At 52.4% G+C, this 24,327-nt stretch overlaps 1 protein-coding gene across 1 annotated transcript in view; it reads right to left on the bottom strand.

The window, feature by feature from the left end:
* Positions 1–21,568, bottom strand: part of TWIST2 (twist family bHLH transcription factor 2) — a 52,628-nt gene extending 31,060 nt beyond the window's left edge. The window contains exon 1 of the mRNA XM_079924189.1: positions 18,158–21,568. Coding sequence (XP_079780315.1) covers positions 18,193–18,675 — 483 coding nt within the window. The 5' untranslated portion in view covers positions 18,676–21,568 and the 3' untranslated portion in view covers positions 18,158–18,192. The remainder of the gene's footprint in view (positions 1–18,157) is intronic.
* Positions 21,569–24,327: the final 2,759 nt, after the last annotated feature.

Here is a 24,327-nt window from a genome sequence, read left to right as displayed (position 1 = left end):
TGCCGGGCGCCATGTCTGGCTCTTCCTCTCTCCGGCCTCCACCTGGCACATCCCTACCCTTTGGTTCCAGGCGTCCTCCTGCCCGCATCATCTAGGCCTCTGGGGATGCACCCAGAGACTCTGGGAGGGATGCTCTGCCCCCGGCCTCCCAGCCCGCCCATCAGCTGCTTTCTGGTGAGGACGCTACTGCATTTCCGCCCTGGGTTCGAGGCATCTCCCAGGGGTGATGTGAAGCCCACAGCTGGCGGCCAGCCTGTCCACCCAGCCCTCGGTCTCTAGATGCCGTCTGCTGGCAACTAGCCCAGGGCAGGCAGGCCGGGCCTTCCGCAGCCCTGCAGTAACTGCTTTCTTCTGCTTTCTCGAAGGGAACCAGCCTCGACGCTCTCCCGTCACAGCCCACCCCACGCCAGACGCCGGGCTGGGGTGCTCCTTACTGCACCTCCACCCTCAAAGCCACTGCATGAAGCCTGCTGAGAAATGAGTATTTTACTGAGTGTGTGTGTGTCTGTGTGTGCTGAGGGCAAAGGAGATGGCACTTAGTGTACAGCACTTCAATCCTCAAATCACAAATCACAGTCCCGCCCCCCCCGATCCAGATGTATCTCTTCCCGCTATTCTCCCCTCTGCTAGGATGCACTGAAGAAGTTTCTCTCCCTCTCTCTCTCTCTCTCTCTCTCTCCCCCCCCCACTTCCCTCTTCACCCCCTCCTTTTGCAGACAGCAGTTCAGGAGCTGTGTTCCTTCCAATGTCACAGCCCCCCCTTCCGGCAAACTGCCACAGGCTTCCAGGATGGAGAACGCTTACAGGGAGAGGTCGACTCTGTTCTCAGCAAACTCAAGGCCCCCCAGCTTCCAGGAGCGTTCCCCTCAGAAGGCAGCGAGGGAACTATAAATCACAAATACTTTTTCCTGTCACAAGAGAAAATGTGCTTTTGTATCACAGACACAGCATAATTTCTTTGGGTACTTGGTAGGGAAACAGAGGATCCTCCTGCAATCCCCTCCCCTGCATTTTTGCATCATACAAACACACGCTGTGTACAGACCACATGCCCGGCCTCGGGCTGGGCCAGGCGGGTGGAAGTATAAGCGAGACGTGGTCTTGGAGGCACTCGAGAGATACTGGGCAGTCAGACGTGCCTGGAGAGAGTTACAGCAACAGGGCCACTGTGAGGGGAGCATGGCGGGGGTCACAACAAATGCCACAGTCCCCCCAGAGAAGGGGACATGGGACGGGGGTACCAGAGGGGCGGAGGCGGGGGCACGCTAGCACAGAGCATGAGGAGATGGGTGTTTTCAGGACACAACACTAGGATTTGCTCATTCACTGCACCTGTTCCAATGGAACACCTGTTCCAGGTAGCTCCCCTGCAGGTGCAGAGCACCGTGTGAAAGGGACAGACCTGCCCCCCTGGCGGAGCTGATCGGAGAGGATGCCCGGGGTTAAAAGCGCGCAGAAGCCGCAGCCGCGAGGGAACTGGAGCAGTGCTGAGGGCAGGGGTGGGGTAGCGGGATGGCCAAAGAATCGACGTTCGACGGGGCCCAGGGGAGGCAGCACTTCGTACGCCATGTTACGGATATTTCTCCATCAACCACGGAGGTGATTAGATGAGATCAGTGACTTGCAGACATGCCCTGGCTGACTAGGTGACGGATGTCCTGAACGACAGGATAACACTACACACCTACCAGGAGGGCCACAACCCAGCATGCTGACATCACCAAAGGCTGGTGAGGTTGTGGAGCAACAGGAACTCCTGGTCAGCGCGGGGGTGGGGTGGGGGTGGGGGCTGCAGGACGGGGCAGCCACTTGCGAAGAGAGTTTTATGCTTTCTTACAAAACTAAACCTATTCTTTCACCCTGTGATCCAGCAAACGCACTCCTTGGTATTTCCCCAAAGGAGCTGAAAACTTACGTCCACACAAAAACCTACACGTGGAGGTTTTTACAAGTTTTATTCACAATTGCCAAAAACTTGGAAGTAACCAAGGTGTCCTTCAGGAGGTGAACGGATAAGTAAACCGTGGCACATCAGACAATGGGATGTTATTCAACACTAAAAAGAAATGAGCTATCGAGCCCTGAAAAGACATGGGGGAACCTTAAATACACATCAGCAAGACACAGAAGCCCATCTGAGAAAGCTCCGTACTGTATGATTCCAACTGTGTGACATTCTGGAAGAGAGAAAGCTATGGAGACGGTAAAGAGATCAGGGGTTGCCTGGGGTTGGGGGGATGGAGGGATGAAAAGGCAGAGCACAGAGGATTTTTAGGGCAGTGAAACTATTCTGTATGACCCTACAATGGGGGATACACATCATTATACATTTGTCCAAACCCACAGGATGCACCACACCAAGCGTGAACCCTGATACAGGCTCTGGGGGATGATGACGTGTCCGTGCAGTTTCATCAATTGTGACGAATGCTCCTCTCTGGTGGGAGAGGCTGTGTGTGGGGGTGGCGGATGGTATGTGGGAAATCTCTGTACTTCCCCCTCAATTTTCCTGTGAAAATTAAACTTCTCTTAAAAAGCAGTTGAATAAAAAGGATAAATTAAATAAACAAAATTTTTTTGTTGTTTATTGTTGATTGTCCTAAGATGGGCCCAGAAGAAGGGCCCCAACCGTCCCCTGCCGGGCAGGGCACTGAGTGACAGGAAAGGTTCCCTTATTGGGAAGCACATCTGATCCATGCTGGCACTGTGCAGACAGTGGGGAGTCTTCCCTACTGACAGGGAGCATTACATCTGCTTGTTTATCTACGCCACACATTAAACAGGTAGCAGGGATTCTCTGGGTTAGAAGGAACATGTTTCTAATACCACAGCAAACGAAACAAGCTCCGGTGACAAGTCTATAGGTTCCCCTCGTCCCCGGGCTCTGTAAGTTCAGAGGCTTCACCCCTGCCTAGTGGGTTGATGCCCAGGAGGGTAACCTGGGTTGGGGAGGGTTGAATCCATTTCTGGACCTGGGGCTCCTGTGTTCAGGCTGAATCATGACCAGCCTGCCTTGCTGAATCCTGACAGCACGGAAACAGAAACGCACAGGTGTGTCGACCTGTGGGGGGTGGCTGGAAGCAGAATCAGCCTCCCCCCACCCCCACCTCCACCCTCCTGGCAGAGAGCTGCATGGGCTCCCGCAGGCAGTGGGCAGGGGCGCAGGAAATGCCACCAGTGCGCAGCCAGCATCCAGGCCCAACCCTTGCTCTCTCCCCAGGGAACAGCACGTGGGGGTCCCCATCTCGTCTGAAATAGAGATCCCCAGTGTGACCACCCATCCCAGGAACAGGAGGGGGCGTCTCACGTTTCAGACCACCTGCTGAAGGCACAGACCACCTGCGGGCACTTCCTGGCTCCGCCCACTGCAGCTAGATGGCCTCAGCTAAGGCCCCTCAGTTTCCCCATCTGGGCATTGGGAGTAAGGGCACACACCTCACTGGGCCATTTTCAGGATTAAAGTAACTCTACGTGCCAAGTGCTGGGACCCCTAAACACTCCGCATCACAGCCTCAGCGAGCACCCTCACTGGTCTTCCTTTGCTCCCTGGGCTTCTCTGGGGCAGCGTGGCTCCTCCCTCTGTACCAGTCTGCGGGGAGAGAGGAGGCCCCTCACATCACCACGCGGCCAGGCCCGCGGTGGGAGGCACCCCTCCGAGCCACCCCCAAACCTTGGTGCCACCCAGCTGCACCGGGCGGGCTTCACAAACCCCCTTCCTTGGCACACAGGAGCTCAGAGAAGGGGGCTGCTTGAGGGGAGGTGCCCAACGGGCACTTCAGAAGGGGCCGAGCGCAGGGCGTGGGACAGGATCCCTCCTATGCCCGTGCAGGCTGGGCAGGGTGCACCAAGGGGCGGGTGGACCCCAGGCAGGGGGGACCCTGGCTCCGTGTCTCTGCAAAGCAGCCAAGGCCTGCACCCGCCTCCCCCAGACCCGTCTCGGCCCGGCTGTGCCCCACGGCACCAGCTTCCCTGCCCCGGTCCCACCTGGTCTAGGCCCCGGCCCGGGTTCCGACCTCCTGCGCCCCCGTTCCCCCGACCGAGGCTGACCGTCGGGGGCAGGGCGCCGCCTCCTGCCCTGTGCTCCTGGCGCCCCACTCGGCCTTCCTGCTCTGTTTATTTGCGCAGCTAGAAGACAAAAAGCCATCGCTCTGACTCACTCATGCTCCCCCGTCGGCTCTGATTCATGCAGGAGGCCCACGGCGGGGACTAACCCGGCCGTTAACCTCCTGGTTTCTTTATGTCTCTACAGCAAAGGCAACTGTGGTTTCGGATTGAGAATTCAAGCACAGCTCGCTGCATCCGTGTGCTCACGGGCGTACTGCAGAGGACAGACAGCCTGGAGGAGAGTGTCTGCCCGGGGCTTTCCCTCCTGGAGACTCAGCGCCACTCCACCCGGCACTGATGGAAACCTACAAACATTTCAGCCATCCTTCTGAAAAGGATTTGGCCATCTGGCAAGGGTGGTCCCAGAATGTGCCAGAAGCCTGCATCCGACGCAGCCCAGGGTGTGAAAGAAGACAGCCTCAGAGCAAATTAGATTACGGTTCAGAACTGGAAAGGAAACGTGAGACTCAGAGCTGGGGGCTCAGCCCAGGGACACTAGGTTGGGAGGTGCAGGTGTGATTCAGATAGGAGGTGAGGCTGCAAACCACCAGGGTCCAGGCTTCTAGAGAACCTGACTGGTCAGGATGGGAGGGGGCGTCAACCCACCGGCACCGCCAGCTTCTGCTCCAGTCCTGAACGTGTGCCGTTCATCCCCGAAGGCCAGGAGCGGGGGGGTGACTGATTTGAACCTTGGATTCCAGTGACTGGTGAGCACAAGCGCCTCCAGAAGGTAAGGAGGCTTCTCTCTCGGGGTTCCTCTCAGTCTGGATTCGGGGACAGTCAGTTCACTGTATTTTCTCCACTTGCTTCCACAAATCTGAAGTGGTTTGTGATTAAGAGCATATATCCCCAAATACAGAGAAGAAAAGAAAGACAAACGAGGATGCTGAAACCAAACCGAGGGCGGGGTGACCACAGGGGAAGAGGATGAGCTAATTCCTGTAATTAACGCTTATGCCGATCTGCCCGGGAGATAAGGGCAGAAAGCAGAAAGGTACATGGTCCCCCCCTGCCCCGCCCCCATCAGAAGAAGCCGGCCTGGGGTCCCAGTAGGGAGCCCAGCTGGGCCAAGTTGATGGGTTCTGGAAGAAGACATCAAATGGTCCCAGCATTAAAGGCCCTCTGAGAAAACGGTGGACAGGGGACAGGGTAGTGACGGTGGATTACAGAAGATAACAAAAAATATATATTTCACATGTTACTTCAGTAGGAACCAAAGTTGTGACATGGAGTGAAAGTTCCAGCGAGGGCGGATCTGCAGGAGGGCAGCAGGCTGTCTTGCAGGAGCCCTGCTTTACCAGCGTGGGCCTGGGGGTTGGAGGGTTAACCAGAGTCCAGAGGAAGGGATGCTTGGGAAGAGCCTTCCACCCTCCCTCTCAAGCGTCCTGGTTGGTTTTCTCAAATTGCATAAGTGATACATGGCATTTGCGGAAAATTTGGAAAATAAAGAAAAGCAATAAAAATAAGAAGGAAAGGAAGATTTTCCACTAACATTCTGGTCTAGAGACACGTGTCCTTACCTTTCTCTCTCTCTCTGGACGAACATACCCACGCAAGCACACTCTGAATTTTCAACCTGGGATCATATGTTCCGTTCCATTGTATAACCGTTTCCCTCACATTATTAAATATTTGCTTACGATACCAAATCTGCTGACGGTATAGTGTTCCAGAACATGGCTAAACCACACAGCTTATTCAAGCGATTCATTCAGGACATTTTAAACATTTCCCTCATATTAACAAAGCTGATATGAACGTCTCTGCTGCTAGGCAGGGCCACCGTGATTCACTCAAAGATAACTCCTACAAGTGCATTGGCTCCATCCAAGCCTATTCCCAATTTTTCAATCTTTTTTTTTACCTACTGTCAAAACCTCTTTAGAAAGATTTTACAATGTATCTTCTCCCTGGCAGGGACAAGAGGACCTGGTTCCTCACCGTTTCCTCAATAATGGGAATTATCATTATCTCTATGTATTTTCCACTTTAGTAAAAAAAATAGTATCCTCCTGTTTTATTTTGAATTTCTTGGCTACTGTTGAAGTTCAACACTTTTATATGTGCATCGACCAACTGAATTTCTTCTTTTGTAAGTGCATATATTTTGCCCTTATTTTCTACTGGGTGATCGTCTTTTCTCTTATGGATTTTTAAGGGCTCTTTGTCTCATAAGAATATTGATCCATTATAAAACACAGTGTAAATATTTCCTTCGCAGTTCATTTGACAATTCTGGATATCCTAGTGTTTTGGTGTTTGGAAGTTTCATTTTTTAATTGAGTTGCAGTTATTCCTTTTCTTCGTGACTTGTGTCTGCTGTTCCTCAGATGACAGCCGCAGGGGCCAGGGCAGTGAAGACTTCACATCAGCACCGTCATTTCCGTCCCCTCCGTGTCCACTGTCAGGCTCTGCGGCGCTCCTGCTGCGCCCCAGCCGGTGGGCTGGGGGTGGACACACGTGTCAGTGATCCCCGCCGGACAGAGCCATGGACCTTGACGGGACAAAACGACATTCATTTTGTCCGCCAGGATTCACCAGGAGGCCTGATTTTCTATTAGCTTTGACGGCCGATGTTTTCATGGAGAGGTTGGGTGGGTGGACATTGTGACACCCGACTGGCTGCAGGGACAGTGAGAAGGACGGGGTAGGTGGGAGGGGGCACCCTGTGTGTGTGCGCCCAAGGGTGCCGACTTAGTTCCCGTCACCCGGACGGTTATATGAAAACCAGCTGCAGGAAGGATGGAGCCCACCCGCCCAACATGACACTGCCCTACCCCGGGTGCTGGCCCAGTGTCCACAGTGTGTGGCACCCAGGGGGATATGGTGAGCCCCCGGTTCAGTTACTCAGAGCAGAGGTGGCCGGAGAGTGGAGCAGTGTCCCCAGGTACAGTAGCGCTGGGCTGCACTCGTGAATCAAAGAGCGTCCCCTCTGCACCTGGGCTCCGTCCTCACAGCTGCAGGAGGAAGCACGTGGCGTTGATGCCTCGGGGCCCCAGGACAAGATGCGTCTGGCTTGCGGGGGTGACCCGGGTTCTTGTCAGGCGGCGACACAACTTAACTAGGGGGCCGGCAGGCAACCTGAGTCCTGTCCTCCTGCCTCAATCTGAGTTCTCTCTCTCAGCAGCTTGAGGGAAACTGTCTGCCTCTCTTCTTCCCTCCCTGGTGGTTTTCTTTTGGGGGGAGGGGTGCGCAGAGGACCAGGAAGCGGGGAACTGCAGCAGCAAATTTGCTTTCAGCCACTCACCCCTCCTGGTGAGATCCTTTCGGACCTGCTTCGTGTTCTTCTGAGCCCTCCAGTCTGATTCTCAAAACACAGTCCATGAGCCCAACACTATCTCTGGGGTTTCTGCAAGTGTCTCAAAGTGCTGATTGCACGACACCATGAAGGTGATGGTGCTTTTAGAAGTGGAGCTGAATCACGGCGGAGGAAGCCCTCTCCCACCCGTCTCCCTTGGTGGGTCTCTGGGGCGCAGTGGCTCAGGAAGCAGGTGAGGAGTTAACTCAGCAGTGGGGGAAGGAGAGAAAAAAGATCAAAGGAGAAAAAACCACCCCACTGGCCCCGAACAATGGCGTGCCACCCCCTTCCCCATGTCCCTCTCTCTGGGGGCAGGCCCCACCATGCTGGTCACATGTCCACTCTGCCCTGGGCTAGGGTCCCAGCCCTTAGAAGGTGGCACTGGAGAAAGAGAAGGATTTTCCCAAAAGAGCAGCGCAGGGCCAGAGGCCCCCGTTCTCAGGAATCACCAGCTCGGGGTGGCCACAGCACCCCCTTTGAGGGTCTCTGAGCCTGCGAACCAGACTGAGATAGGCACACTCATGGGCAGGCCCTGGGCTTTAGGGAGCCCATTGCTGGACGCGATGGGTCCAAACGCTGCTGGGCCACCGCTGCAGCAGGTGTGAAGATGCTCCCCGTGCTTGTCTGTTGGGCCGATGGCTGGCAGTGCAGAACCTTGGGGCCACTCCCGCCCCTGCGCCCCTCCCCCCCGGAACCCCAGTCCACCGTGGAGAGGCTTCCAGAGACACAATCAACAGGCCGCTAAGTGTGTTATCAGAATTGTCTGAGGGACTTTTTTTATGAACACATTAGGAAAGAGATTTCAAAAGGAAGATGCTTTTCGGCAACACAACTTGCCTAGACGAGAGCATCTGATAAGCGCTGAAGCAGGTGGATACGCTGGACTACGTCTCCGGAAAGTGGAGAGAAGGTAAAGGTTTAGCACCCCTCCACCCCCAAATCCCAGCAAGTCACCAGAGAGGGCCACAGTCTGACTCAGGACTTTTTTTCTTTTTTCTTTTTTTTTGCTGGCAGAATACACAATTCATCATTTTAACCATTTTAAAGTATACAATTCAGGAGAATTTTACACTGTTGTGCAAACATCATCGCTATCTCGTTCCAGACCTTTTTCATCACCCCACACAGAAATCCCACACCCATTAAGCAATTGTGTCCCGTCCTCCCTCCCCGCCAGTCCCTGGCAACCACGAATCTACTTTCGCCTGTTCCGGATATTTCATGTCAATGGAATCGACGCTATTTGGTGTTTTGTGTCTGACTTCTTTAACTCAGCGTAATGTTTTCAAGATTCACCCACGCTGGAGCATGAGCCCGTACATCACGCCCTCTGGCTGAGTAGTTCTCCACTGTACGGAGAGACCGCACGGTACTGACCCCTTCCTCAGCTGATGGACACCTGGACTGTTTTCACCTTTAGCTATTGTACACAGCACTGTTATGAACGTGAGTGTCCACTTCTGTATGAACACCTGCTTTCAATTCTTTGGTGTACATACCCAGGAGGGAATGGCTGGGTGCTACTGGCTCTTGGAATTTTGATAACCGCAGGACTGTGAGAAACTTACCCCATCGTTTTGCAAGGCAGGGAAACTGAGTCCCAGCGAAGCTATGACACACCTCAGCCCAAAAATGCAGGGCTGAGAGCAGGAAATCGATGTCCACTGCATGTTCAAATTCAGGAAGAGTCCTGTTTGGATTCTCAATCCCCTGGACCCAAGACAATGGGTTCTTCCCAACAGATTCCCTTGGGGACCTAGCCCGCCCCTACAAGAGCAACTTCCTTTGCTTTCTGTCTGATTAAAATTCCTCCAAATAGAAAAATACCATGTCAGGGAAATTCACTAAGGGAAAGAACTGCATATGATTTGTTCTGGAAACGGTGATTTCACTGAAGAGCAAAATCCATTGGGGAGAGGCTCGTTGACCACATGTAGTCGTGAACATTTAAAACCTCCAGAATTCACATTGTGAAGAGTCACGCAGGAGGGAGCACGGTGGGTGCCAGGAGCCAGAAACACACCAGCTTTGCTCTTTGTGTCCTCACTTCCCCTTTGCCTCTTTCTGGTTAGCAAAAGTGAAATTATGTAATTAACATTGAATGATACTCGCTGTAACTTTCAAAAAATACACAACACAAGCTGACTGTCCAAGAGCTTGCTTCATAAAATCTGCACATTGACACGCTTCTGAGGAACGAGCCAGGAGGATGAACTCTGTCGTCCGTGCAAATAACCCTTTATCACCATTCAGAGAACTCGGCGGCTCCAGCAGAAGGATGCTTCCCAAGATGGCCAGCGTGGTGAGTTGGCTTCTCTCAGCAAAGCCAGGCGCGTTCTGTTTCCCCTGTGAACCTCAGTGGTGGGCGGGTGTCATCTCCTGGAAGTCTGCTGTCTTTGGACGACTGAAAGCTTCAAAGTGAAATTTGACAGTGGGGTTATCTACAGGAGGAGGAAACCAGTGCTGAGTTCCCACGTCTTCTCGTTAACCCTGGCAAAGGCTGAGCCACGCTGGCTGACACTCAGCCGTTCGTCCGCGTGACCTGAGGGCAGATCAGCAGCAGCTCCGAGGCCAGTCAGGCCCAGCTGAGCACCCGCCTCCTGGGCTCCCCTCGCCTATGCAGGGTGTTCGCTCAGCCACCGCGCTCTCAGGGACCTCTGCTTTCTCTGGTACCTGGGGCACCCGCTGCCTCTGGTGGGGTCCTGCAAGTCGGGCGCCACCTCTGGGACGTCTGGGATGGCCCTCTCGGGGTGACGCTGATGCCCCGGGGCAGGTGGCAGGTGAAGGCTCTGCAGGTCCTTGTTAGGTCATGCGGCCCCGTGGCCTCCCGCCTGGGGCATCATCACAGCAGCGGTGAGGCAGCCCTACTGGATTTTACAAAGTGTCCCTTTTCTGGGAAGGCCGGGAGGGTGTTTGTTCTGATAAACCCCTGTCTTCTAGGTTTCTCAGGGATCCCTGGGGAGACACGATGGGTCTCCAGGGACCAGCAGAGGGAGGTCCGCGCCCGCACACACTCCTGATCCTTCCGTTTCCTTATTCAGGGGCCCTGATCCCCTCAATCGCCCTATTCCGTGTGCAATTCTCCACACATCACTTTTCCTGTTCAGACCTTCACTTTCTCTTTTACTTTGCCATTCCTGAAAAAGTTACCTTTGTCATATATAAATCATAAATGATCGATTCATGTTTCCAGAATCGCTGGAGACACGTAAGATTAAATTTACTCATCAATGAAATTATGTGAAATCGTTCATTTTTGAAATGTAATAAAACAAAAGTGGATGTCGCATAATAGTGATCTTTGAAACGAGCAGATGAATATATCACAGTCCACGCTTTTTGCTTATTGTTTAATTAAAAGAAAATCTCTCTCCTCAAAAAATCGTCTAAAAGAGAGTTCCGGAAGCGGCAATAATTTAACATCCGGCAAAATAGCCTTGAGTTAATTCTGCCCTTAAAATACTTGACTGTGCGGACTCTTTCCACAAGAGGGGTGTGCGTGGACATCCCGTGCAGCCCCAGCACGGACACCGCGAACGATCAGCCCGGAAGCGCCCGCCGGCGGAGTCACCCCATGGTTTCATGCAGTTCTAGGTGGTTGAAGCAGGTCATTTTGCACAAGAAAACTCAACAAAACAGGACACACCAGGCTTTCTAGGGTACAGATATCCATTAGGGGCACTTTTGTTCTAGTATCAGTGGAACAGTTTTTTTAGAGAAGAGTCACGATCGCCAGCTAAGGAGAGGGCGTCACCCGGCGCACAGTTTGGGGGGCGGGGGGTCTGGCTGCACATCTATTACTGAGCTGCACTGAATTTCCAGAACACCCAGGCCTGCTCTACTCAGGGAACCTGAGACGGGGTGTTTATTCCCCACGCCTGTTTGTGCTGCTGTCGCGGCCTGAGGACGGGCTTTTTGTTCATCCTTTATCACTTACTACGATATGAAAGCTTTCGTGGACTTCCGTTATGAATCATGCTACATCTCAGCTAAAGGATGAGCGCCAGAGAGGATGCGGGGTTGTAGGGTCCGGGCGGGGAAGGAGCTGAGGAAGAAAGGCTCACCAGACAGAAAAAATGCACGAAGGATCAAATCTTCTTTCTTAGGTTCCCACCGACGCATACAGATATCATGAAAAAGGACAACAAGGTGGCCACGTGTATTCTGAAGACTTTCATTAGTTACGACCCGATATATACGTAGTAGGCAATTTGGGATGCTTTAAACTCAGGAAAATTAATCTTCAGTGACGATGTTGTTCATCAGTCAAACCCAATTATATGAATAGAGACGTGGCGATGCTCTCAACTCGAGAAAGAAAATAAAGCCCTTTCCCCGCTCCTTTCCTCTCCAATTTGCAGTAATTTTAGGCATTTCCCAAAGAAATGATAAGCTCCTGTGTACTGATCAAGGCAGTCTCATTAGGAATGGGATTTTCAATGTACACAGCCTTCCGGAAGTGACCCAGTAAGTACAGGTCTTCCCATCCCTGCAGGCTAGCTTTCCCTGTTACTCTTCCCGAGTTAAAAGTCTGAGTTACGGAAGCAGACGACTAGGTAGCAGGCACTTTCGCGCCCACAGGGCCAGAAAGTCAAACAAGGCAAATGGCTTTTGACTTCTGATCCCACTACACTCCCTGCAAACAAATCTACTTGAAGAGCTGAGATTAATGAGAGGAAATAGCAGCTCAATGTTCATTTCTCGGTCTCGTGATTGAAAGAACGTGCTGCCTGCTTGCGTTCTGACTTCCAGAATGTTAAATCAAAGTCGAACACACACAGAAATCCACCGCGGCCGCAGAGGCAGAGACTAGAAACTACTGGCCTGTGTTTTCTTTCAGGGAGTTTGTTTATTTTACAAGCTGTTCCTCAAGGAGCCCTCGCTTGTCTCTGGAGCAAAAATCTCTTGAATCGCTAAGAAGAGGGACACACTCAGAGAGAACCGGACAGAAAGGCCAGCGTGGTGTTTCATTTGTGCAGCAATAGAAAAACAGCGCGAACAACGAAGCTTGGGGCATTTGTTCTCCATGGGGAGTCGGACAAAGGATCCCCACACCTCCCTCCCAGGCACAGGGCTGAACACCCACCGCCGGTTTCCCTTCTGAGCTGCTCTCCCTGACGCTCCGGAGAGGCCCTGGCTGTGACCCCAGCACAGACCTCAGCCCTGGGCTTGGGGTTGGTTGTTTGGTCTCTATCGCAGTGTTAATAAAATTAGGGTCTTTGCCCACATCTTTCCCATCAGTCACACACCAGATCTGCACGTCCGGAAGAACAAATGTGAACCCTCTGTCACAAACAGCAAGGAAAAGGAATCCAATGGCAGACAACATAATTTACCATTTCTCCCCAAAGATGCAGGTGGCTCTTTTTAAGGTCGAATATGAGCGAAAAAGAAAGGAGGAGTATTTTTCAGAATAACTGATTTTGATAACCTAAAGCTCGTTGGGCTCAACCCTGTCCTTCATTCAATCGATGGGGAAATTCTGCTCTGAAGAAAGGAGGGATGTGGCCAATTTTAGAGGCATTGCTCTTAGGATGTGAGAAGTAAAATTACCATTCTACAAGAGACATCCCGAGAAGCTGGGTCATCTAAATCTTTCCCTGATCAAATAACAGAGGAAAACGATATTATGGGAAGAAATTGAACACTAACAGCCTCCACAGACACCATGCCTCGCTCTCTCAATCATGTTGCCTCTTACGCATAATCACAGGATCATGTTATTCTAAACAAGAGAGTTGCAGATAAAATAATACAGATTTCAAAGCACGGAAGACATTGTTTTGACTCAAAATGACTCTATTTTCAAGTAACCACGAAACATTTCTCAGGTCGGAATAAAGTTACGTCCCGGCTTTTCCAGTTTCTGATCGAGTCTCCTTTTAGCATGACAACTGTTAGCAATCACTGAAGAAAAATCCCACCATGCCTTAGCTGACATCAGCATGGAAATCGCAGTGTTAATGTCACTGTATCTCACTCCAAAATAAACATTAAATTAAGGCACATTTAATATAACTAAATTGCGGTCAAAGACTTACCCAAACACAAAATACGTTCCTATTAAAGACAAACAAATGTTAATTTAAAATAACCATGCCTCAGTTTACGATTTGATATCTCTGTCAGTCTCTCTCTCTCTCTCTGTGTGTCTCTCTGTCTCTCTCTCTCCCCATCCCCCAACTGTGTACTAAGACTTCAATCTCTACACTTCTTGGATGAATAATTTTGATAAATCATCGGCTTCAGAATAGTGTGCGTGGGGGGATATGTAAGTCAATATAGACTTAGTATCTTAAAAGCAAATGTTGTAGCAGTTTCAGGTGAATATTTCCTGAAATTCCTTTGAAAAATATACTCGTTATTAGCAAAGGGATAAATGTATTGATTGGTATTTCTCCTCTAGATTTCTGGGATTCTACTCTTTGTTTCAGAATTAAAAGGGACCGCTTCTAATTCATTATATATTGCAAAAATGAGAAATTCCTAATATTCTGAAAAGTGCAATAATGCAAATGATATCAGGGAAAAACACGGATTTTTGCTCAAAGCACATTTTTGGGGGTTTATTACTCTGAGATAGGCATAATCATTCCTTATATAATTTGCTCATTTGAATACAGAAATTTTTAAAATTCCTGTGGAATATCTTTTCTTTCAAACTTTTTATTTTGAGATAATGGCAGCGTCACAGGAAGTTGTAAGGAACAGTACACAGAGATTCCCTTACGCTCTTCACTCGGTTTCCCCCAGTGGTAACACCTCAAAAAACGATAACACAATATCACAACCAGGAAACTCACATTGATACACTCTCCAGACCTTATTCAGATGTCGCCAGTTTTACACGCACCCGTGTGTGGTGTGTGTGTGTTTCATTCTACACAGTTTTATCACATGTGTAGACGCAGGTGACCATGTGAAGTCTGTTTTTAAGCATTTTCTGCTTTTAGTGTTTCATCTTGGCTTTACCTTTCAATGCATCCATGTCTGTAGCTCTTAGATTCTATGTCTTCTTTATGGCTTTGCTTCTTGGCTACACTAACGCATTCGTCTCTTCTTTGCATTTTCTTGCCTCGTCCGTGAGCTCTTCGCTAGCAGAAAGCTTTGTATTTGGTTTGCTTTTTGCTGCACATTTATCCTTTCCCAGGACAAGACACAAACATAAACAGACTTTCCAGCATACATTCACAGGGTTTGTAAAGACACCAATGAGAATAGATTAATATAAATACTAAGCTTAAAAACTGTCGTAAAAGTTCAGCCTTTAAAACTGGCTTATTAAAATATTTGTTTTTTTTAAAAGCCCAGATTTAAACTACAGTTATGAGTTATAGTGATCTGCTCAGAAGGAGTTTACTTTATGATCTTTTCACCAGGCGAAAGGAATCTGGCCTCTGTGCCGTCTATCCAAAATACAGTGAAGCAAGGAGGATGAAAACTCAACTCTTTCAGGTTCAAGACTTGTCTGAAAATAGTACAGCTTTCAGAAAACCTCAGTAAAGTACTACATTTCAAATGACCTCAAACAGCCACTCTCCAAGTCCCAAGCCTGCGGCTCCCACTCTGGCCAGATGGGTAGCAAGACCTGCTTCCTGCAAGATTTAGAGTAACTACAAATGTTTAAGGAAACAATACCCACGTAACAGAGGTCAGCCTCTATCTACATCAGATCTTTTCAGTGGGCATTTTATAACAAAACATTATTTATATTTCAAGTAGCTGGGCCATTCATTCTACTTCTTCCCCTGACCAACCAAAAGCTCTCCTAGGATTCTGCATTTCCATTCACCATAGGGGATTCATTTTCTTTCACAACCAGCAAGCATTCTGAATTTAGCCATTAACGAACACCTCCAAAAAGTCGATTTTCAGGAGAGAGGAAAAGGCTTACACACATCAGATGGTTACAGGGTCCTACTCTGTTCTCCAAAGTAACTACAAGTTCTTAGGGGAAAATAAGTAGTATTTTGAGGGTGGGAACCTACTGAAAATCTATGCAGATTGCAGAAGTTAGATATCTTCTTTAACCACAAAGCAGAGAACACGAAAAATATCTGATAAGTAATCATCACCTCCCCACACCCTCCCAGCCAGGTGCCCCGCCAACCCTGCACCGGAGACTCAGGCATTTAACGAGAAAACTGAAAACTCCTTTGGAGATGTTCAGATTAGATGAACCCTGCTGACCGTCCAAAGTCACCTGATTTATTGTGTATTTGTATTTTTAAATACCAGGCCAAAGGAAAGAGTCACGATACACGTTAGCGCCAGCAGTGCTCTGATCCTTCCTGTGTTTCTCTTTATATAAAGGGGCGATTTCGGCGTCTCATGTGGCTGCTGCTCATCTGGACACAGCTTTTCTCATATGGCTCAACAGACACTAAAATCACATACAATTTATGGAAAGGTCTAGACATTCCTTACTAATACATAGACCCAATGCGTCTTAAAAATGTTACAGATAAATAACAAATGCCATGGAGCAACATTTTCAGGAAATCAAACCAATTACGACTGTATTTATACTCATACAGACGAGCAGCTTCAAAACAGAAAGAATGCAAAAGCTTGTCGAACATGCCTGATAAGCAAAAGCAAGGTGCGTCCAGGATCATCAGGGGGTCAAAGATTTTCACATTTCCCTTCTCCTCTGTACAGAGTGGGTATCTATCCACCTAAGGAAACTGGTTTATCAGACCTAGTCAGTTATATTCAAGTACAGAAAAATATAAATGAATGGGCCCCGTGGAGATCATTTGCTCTCCAGCTGAATGTGTTTATCTCTTACATGTCAGGGACTTTTTTTCCCAAGAAAACTCTTAATGCTTTTCATTTATTCATTATAAGTAATACCTTTTATTTTTATATAATGTGAACTGTGCTCTATGTCTGATTCTCTGTTTTAGGAATGCGATTCTTTTCCAATGAATTTCAAAAGATCCTACGAAATTCCTGCATTAAGGTAATACCTCTTGCTTTTGTTTTCAATAAATTTCTGGAGGGAAGTCTTCATGATAATTCTGTTGACTTTTTCCTTGAACAAAGCTATATATGTGTACGTTTTAAAAAGACGACGTTCCTCATCTGTTTGTTCTTATTTCAGATGTGCTATAAACTATGGTGGTAGAAAGGGTAAATGGAATTAACTAATGGAAGCTCATAATTTAGGCAGCAAAAACCAGAATTAACGTATTATCCCACTGTAGCATTGTAGTACTCGGCCAATCCAAACTTTCTTTCCTAGGGAAATATGTGATTGAGACACTTTCCATCTGCTTTTGACAAAGACAGGAGAAGATCCCCGTAAGTTATTCTCTGCTAAAAATTCTTGTTAAAAAGCCTATAAAATGATTCTTGTCTTAGGGGCCTAGTTCACCAAAAGAATTTTCAGTGGCACAGAAATAAAAACTAAAAAAATAAAATAAAATCCACCTGTGCTAGGCCAGCCTTTCGGAGCCACAGCAAAAGCATTTGCAGATCTTATAAAACACACAGGAAAGAAACGGCTATGCCTGGGAGAATGGGCGGCTGCACACTCTTGATTAATCTAAATTCCTTCTGTGTGAAGTGGAGACGTGAATAAAAACACTGCACGATGAGCGAGAAACTAAAACATACCAAGTACGAAGGATTTTTAACCCGGCTCTCTCTCCACCAAAAATCCTGCACCCTTCACTCCATCGTCTGAGAGAGGCATGGTCACAGAGCCTTCTGGAAAGGACAGGACAGCATCTCCGCAGTTAGACATTGTCTAAGGGGCTTCTAAGGTGTCTGGTGAAAAGGGGCCGGTGCAGGACGCCCTGAGCGCTCTACTAGAGGAATCCAGAACTTCCAGTGCTCTCGGCAGCCGTGTCCCTTTGCCTTCTCCGGCGCCGGGCCCTGTCGCACCGCCTCCTTTTCCCTGCAAACCTGTTTCCCAGCCTGGACCCCTCGCGCTCTCCTGCAGGGCCGAACGCTCGGTCGCAGCGCGGCTAGAGCCCCCTCCCAGACTCTCGAGGTTCAAGGCTGGGGCCAGAGGCTCCCAGCTCCGAGGTCCACTCCACCTGCCTGCGGGCAGCCGGGGTTCCCAGCGGCGGTGTCCGCGCTCCGGTCTCCGCGCCTCAGCCTCGGCCCTGTCCTCCGCGCTCCGGGCGCGGATGGTCCCCGGCTTTCGGGCTGCACTGGCCCCCGGAGCCGCCAGCAAAGGGCAGTGTCCTCCCGCCTTCCCCAGGCGAACCCAGGCGCCGCCGGTCCACACCTCTGCGCCCACCGGGCGGGCCAGGTCGCCGACGGCCGGGTCCCCGAGGCGCGGGCCGGGACACCCTGCAAGAGCAGCCGAGGAGAAATGGGTGTCCGAACGACGAGCGCGCTCTGCCACTCCCCGGGAACGGGGCGAAGCCACAGCCTGGCCCGGCCCGGCCCGGCCCAGGCAGCTTCCCGGGCGGCCTCCGCTCCGAGGGACGCAGTGGGTAAGCTGGTCCCCAGATCTCTGCCCCGGCCGGCTCCGGGCAGTTCTTCTGATGCCCACTCCCCCGACACTCACCCACAGGCCCCCACCTCCACAGAAGCAAGGACGGAAAATACCACTGTCAGCAGTCGGCACGTTCCCGACTGACACCCTGCCTGGGAGCTTGCACAAAACCACAAGGGTGCCCCGGCACCTGGAAGCTTCCCGATGGACCCCCGTCTGTCGCTAGAAGGAAGAGCGCACCCCATCCTCGCCGCCGCGGCCCGCCCGCTGAGGAGGGCGCCCGTCGCGCGCGCAGCACCTACCCTGGCGCGCCGGTCCGGACGTGGGTGGCGCGGCGCTAGTGGGAGGCGGACATGGACCACGCGCCCTCCATGCGCCACACGGAGAAAGCGTAGCTGAGGCGCTCGTGGGCCACGTAGCTGCAGCTGGTCATCTTATTGTCCATCTCGTCGCTCTGCAGGACCTGGTAGAGGAAGTCTATGTACCTGGCGGCCAGCTTGAGCGTCTGGATCTTGCTGAGCTTGTCCGAGGGCAGCGTGGGGATGATCTTGCGCAGCGCAGCGAAGGCCTCGTTGAGCGACTGGGTGCGTTGGCGCTCGCGCACGTTGGCCAGGATGCGCTGGCTCTGCAGCTCCTCGAAGGACTGCGCGCTCGGGCTGCCCTTCTTGCCGCGCTTGCCGGGGGTCGGGCTGCCATCTTCGCTCGACTTCTTGCTGTAGCGCCGTTTCCGGCCGAAACGCTTGGGCTGCCGCTCGAGCTCCTCCTCGCTGGTGCCCAGGCTGTCCACGGGGGACACGGGCGAGCTGGAGCCCTCCTCCATGGCGCCCGCCCGGCGCGCGTGGGGCTGGGGGCGCCGGGCGCCGAGCGCGCGCCGCTGGCCAAGCCCGCGGTCGCCGAGCACACGCTCTCCGAGCTGCTCGAAAGGCTCTGATTTCAAGGCCGGCTTGTGCAAAACCGAGGTCTCCGGGAGAGGAAGTTATTCTAACTTTTTTGGAAACCCTAGCCGGGCTGGGTTGCTAAATAGTTGTCAGGAGCGAGGGCGGCGCGCTGATTGGCCGCCGCGCCCGGGGGCAGGGCAAGTTCTGGGGCCTTTGCTGGCCGCCCCCGCCCCCCGGCGCGGCACTTTCAGTTTTGCCTCCCCCTTAGGCCCCGGCCGCGGCGGGCACCCGCGAGTGCCGGGCCCTCGCGCGCCGCCCGCGCCTCCATCCCGGGCTCTGACCGCTCACCGGCCGCGCCGCGCCCTGGGCTCAGCCGACCCGGCTTTGCCTGCTCCTTAACTGGAGATCGAAACCCGCCGGGCTGCGGGGTCTCTCCCGCGCCGCGAGGGGTGCGGGTGGCGAGTCCTACCCTGGATGCGCTCCCAGGAGGTGAGGACGCGGCGGGGAGACCCCGGGGGCGCCCGGGCCAGTGTGCGCCTTGCTTGTTCCGGGGCGCACAGCGAGTTCGCGCCGTGGCCCGCACGTTCGGCCAGGGGTGGGGGACGTGCGGGGGCCAGTAGCCCCGGCGCCCAGACAGCGGGCGTGCGGACACGCGGGTGCCCTTGGAGACGCCGCTCTCCACGCACGCGACGCGGGGATCCGTGGAGACGCGGCCTGCTCTGCCCAGCAGTTGTATGGGGGAGTTTCTCACCCCAACTTGCTGGGGAGCCCCGGCCCCGACGGCCTCAGGAGGCCGTCCTTCTAAGTGCGTTAAAACCTCAGCGCCACCGCGAGCCTCCGCGGGAGCGCCCGGCGCCCACCGCACCCACCTGCCTGGCCCCCGCCGGGGGTGCGGGAGCGGGGCGGGGGCGCCCGCTAGGCCGCGGTGCAGGGCCCCAGCCTCGGGGCCCACTCTCTCCTTCGCAAATCGGCTGTTGACAGAGGGCGGTCTGGGGAGCCGCGCGGCCTCCCCTGCGCTGGGCGCCCGCGGGGCAGCCCGGGCGGCCGCAGAGCGGGGGCTCGGCCTCGGCGGGCGACACCGGGGACGTCGGCCCCGCGCCATCTGGACGCCGAGCGCGGGCGCGTTTGAAGTGGTTCGGGGGCTCTTTGTTCGCCAGGCCGTTCTGGCTCGGGGCCTGGAGGTGGTTTACGGCCTGGATGCCTTTGAACCTATTCCCAGGTGACCCGGGCTCAATTAGACCCGGGCCTGAGCGGGGCTGTCAGGCGAGCCGCGTGATCAAGGGCGGGCTGGGCCCTTTTACTGCAGTTGAACTCGGGGCCGGCGTGGCTGGGCCTCGGCTGCTCCGCGGGGCCGGGCCGCGCCCACCGCGTTAGGAAACCCGAGGGCGAGCGGCTGCGTGTGCGGCCCGGGCGGCCCAGGGGGACGTTTCCCACCCCCGCAGTTAGCGATGGGAGACAGAGCTGGGGGGGAGAGGCCCGCGCACAATGTGGCTGCGTCAGAGCGCTGCTGGTTTGCAGTTTCTTCCCCACCCGCGGGCTTTACAATCTGAAAACTACAGGATCCTAAGACTACGGGGTCCTAGGAGTCGCCGCGCCCAGCCCGCCGCGCCTGACCACCTCCTTCTCCAGCTCTGGTATGGCGCTCAGACTATCCAGCGCAGCAAAATAGCTTTCCGTGTCTCTTTAAAAATCTAAAATTAAAACTTAAGGAACAAAAGAGAGAGTGAGAGGGGCGTGGGGAGCGTCCTGGCCTCGCTGGGGCCCAGCCTTCCCGAGGCTTTGCCCGTCTAAAGGGCCTGCGCCGTATGGGAACCGCAGCGACTTGCTGCCCTTCAACTCCGTGCGTCGCTCAGTTCGCGGAGACCGAGGGCCCAGACCCCCGTTTCCCGCCCAGCTTACATAAGCCCAGAGACGTCCCTCCCCCCTCCCCCTGCCCATGAGCCCAGAGAGCGAGCGTGTAAGGAGGAGAGGAGCCTGCCTTGTAGGGTGCACCACCCCACTCTGTCTGCCCTGCTGCCCACGGGCATGAGAACGATTTCTGGAAGTCCCGTCTAAGAGCCGATCACCTCCCTAAGCCACAGCAATAGGGTGGAGCTGGGCTTACAAGGGGCGAACACCTGATATCCAAGGCACAGATCACCTACAGGTACGATTCTCCTGTAGGAAAATCCCTTTTAGAAATTTCCCTTTGAAAAATCGCTCAAGAGGGCATAGGACAAGCCCTCGTTATAACAGTCAGACCCTTGCCTCGCGCGTCTAATGTTACCACGACAAGGCTTGAAAGGATGGTTCCTGCAGTGTGTGCAGTTGTACGTGGTGGACGGGTGCTCCACGGTCCTTTCCGTCCTCCTCCTACAGATCCTTCCCGCATTGCAGGAGTTGAAAAGCTACAGAGGACCTCCCTCCAACTCTGGCAGCCCTGGTCTGCAAGATGCAGTCCTGGGGTGGAGATGTTCGGCTGCTCCTGGAAGGGCAGTGTCTGCTCACATCTAGAGGCAGGGGGAAAAGCAACCCTTTTCTGGAGTGGAACCCAGCACGCTGGGAGTGTGGCAGTAGCAGTAGCTCCTTGACTCCAGGCTGGTTGTGGAATCACTGTTTTCCTGGTACAGTGAGGCAGGGGCTCCAGGTCTGCAGTATGGTTTGCAAGCCGGTCCCCAAAGCCCTGTCTAGCGTCTGTTTATCAGCTTCACTGCCATTCTGTCATATTCCCTAATAAGTTGTTTCCTGCATAAACTAGCCAGTGTGGCCCCTGTTCTCTGCAAGAGAACTCTGCGACACCCCGACTGTGGACCGTAGCGTAGAAGATGAACACTAGGGCTCTTCCCAGGGTGCCTTGCTTTCTCGACGTCTCTCACTTGTAATGTGGGGATAACGTGGGCCTTGGCCGCACCTTGATTAATGCCTTTAAGATCAAATCAGCAACAAACTCAGGCTATGATTTTTTTTCACATGGAATGTATACCTAATTTCAGTTTAAAAACAACACCAGAGGGCTTCCCTGGTGGCACAGTGGTTAAGAATCCTCCTGCCAATGCAGGGGACACAGGTTCGAGCCCTGGGCTGGGAAGATCCCACATGCCGTGGAGCAACTAAGCCCATGCGCCACAACTACTGAGTCTGTGCTCTAGAGCCCGTGAGCCACAGCTACCGAAGCCTGCGCACCTCTAGAGCCCGTGCTCCGCAGCAAGAGAAGCCACCGCAACAAGAAGCCCACGCACCACAACGAAGAGTAGCCCCTGCTCGCCGCAACGAGAGAAAGCCCGCGCGCAGCAATGAAGACCCAGCACGGCCAAAAATAAATAAATAAATGTTTAAAAATAAGAATGAAAAATAAATAGAAACAACACCAGAAAGATCAACCCTGGCCTAAAAAGAATGGGAGAGAGAGAACGAGGTGTAGGGGTCTGGGACAGAAGCCAGGCTCCTCTGCATAAAACTTGTTATGTAGATTTGACTTTGAAACCATATAAATGTTTCACATAATTATTTAAAAATTAAACCAAAATGAGAAAAAAGTAGAAAACCCTAAAAAGTCAAAAGCAAAATCAGGCAGATGTACCTAATTTTGTATCACCTTTGTGGCTTAACCATGCAGACAGAAATAATTTAAGATCACTTTAAACGCTGTGATTTGACTCTATCCATCCCTAGAGGGATAGACTGTAAAGGAGAGAGAAAAGAACCGCATAAAGGCTTAATCTGTTTTCAGTATTCATATTTCTAGTAACAGTATTGCCGCTGTCATTCTGAAACTGAGCTAAAGCAAGTTATTATGTTGACATCTTTGGGAATCGAGATTTCCACCCTAAAAGAAAAGAGATACAAATATAAAATGAAAGAAGTTAGGTAAGAGCATGGCTTTCTAAATTTGTTGGAAATATCAGTATGAGCTCATAATGTATTTCCTCTTAAACAATGTATTTCTTGACCCTGACCGTCGGAAAAGCACAGACGCCTTGAGTGACCCAGGGGCAGTGAGCACCCCTGGTGTCCATATGGTGGCCTCTCCTTGAAGAAATGGCTGACTTAAGGTCTGGGGCAAGACGTGTACGAGATAAACGCGGTGCATCGTTTTACACCAGAGAGCAAGGAAGCTTTCAGGGACTCCTGGTCCTGCTGGGATCGTGTTACTGCCCGGGAGCTTCCCACCACGGTGGACTGGGAGAGGCTGCCATCCACTGTGGTTCTAGGAGTAGCTGGATTCAACTTAGCCTGACTTGAATTCATGACTCAGGAAGGCTTGTTTTCTCTCCCCGGCCCCCCACCCCTTTCAGATAGTTCCTTTAAGTTCTCACCGTCCTGTCGTGTTTGTTTTTAATCTTAAAATCTGTCACATCTTCTGCCCTCTCCTTCCCTCCCCCACGGCTCTTCAAACTTTGCACTTTCCAGTGGAGCCCAGCAGATCCTGTTGACTCTGATGGGTGGAGAGATAAGAGGACTTACGGTTACACTCTGATAAAAACACGCATTTTATTGTACACTGGAGGGAGGAATTGATGGAAGACAGAAGAGTATTAGTGCAGGCCGGTTCATGATCACTGACTGTGTGGTTCATGCCACGCTGAGAAGTGGGGTAGGAGCCAGGCAGCAGAGACTTCGCAATGCAGCACGTTGAGGGGTGTAGTGGAGTGTGCTGGACCCGGGCTGAGGTCTGGGGTGCTGGGGAAGACACCAGCAAAGGGGGAGCAAGTCTACCAGGAGAGATGAGAATGTGTCAAGCTCCACGGGGTGAAAGAGTCATGGGTGTCCCCACAATGGGTGGTCCCTGCACCTGGGAGCTCAGGGGATCCGTGGCCAGCACTCTCTTGGTTACTGATGATACAAACACAATCTGTACATGTTTAAGAGAAAAGGAATTTCTTCACTACTTCAGAAGCTCAGGCTCTGGCTGGCTTCAGGCTTAGCTGGATCCAGGAGTTTCGGTGATGCTGTGTCTCTCTTTTCCCGTCCACCCTGCAGCTCTGCTTCCCTCTGTGTGTGAGCCTCACTCTGTCTTAGTACAAGGCCCCCCCCCCGTGCCTGAGGATGACCGGCGTGACACTTCAGTGTCATATTATCCTGGTACGGCAGCACTAATTAAACAAGTTTCCTCCCGTTGCTCCAGCAGAGAAGGTAAGCATGGAACCCTGACTGGCTGGACTTGCACCATGTGGCTGCAGGCCTGGGGGGCCCTGAGATTGGGGAGGTCCCGCCTGGAAGAGAGGCTGGGCCCACGAGCAAGGCGTGTACGTTGCCGTGGCACCTGGGAGGAATGTTGGAGCCAGGCTCTCACAGGACCAATTACAGGGTTTGGATTTCCTTCTGAAGGCAGTGGGAACCGAAGGAGAGTTCTAAGGAAAGATGTGATGACCCACTTTTACTTTGAGAGAAGTTGGAAAGTGACAGCCAGCTGGGGAGGTTGCGTTCATCCGTTTTTCCTCGTGCTGTATCTAGTTATATTTTCACTTGTAGGTTTACCAGTTGGGAACAGGAAGACATGCAATTTAAACACTGCTCCATCTCGTAAGAAAAAAAGGTAAAACCCAACCACATCCAGTCTGTGCAGGAGCAGAGAAAAACCAGGATATGAGGAGGAATCAGGATTCAGTGCTCCG

Source organism: Stenella coeruleoalba (assembly GCF_951394435.1).
Source record: "Stenella coeruleoalba genome assembly, chromosome: 6".
Lineage (NCBI taxonomy): Eukaryota > Metazoa > Chordata > Mammalia > Artiodactyla > Delphinidae > Stenella > Stenella coeruleoalba.
This window is presented reverse-complemented; position numbering and strand designations above follow the sequence as displayed.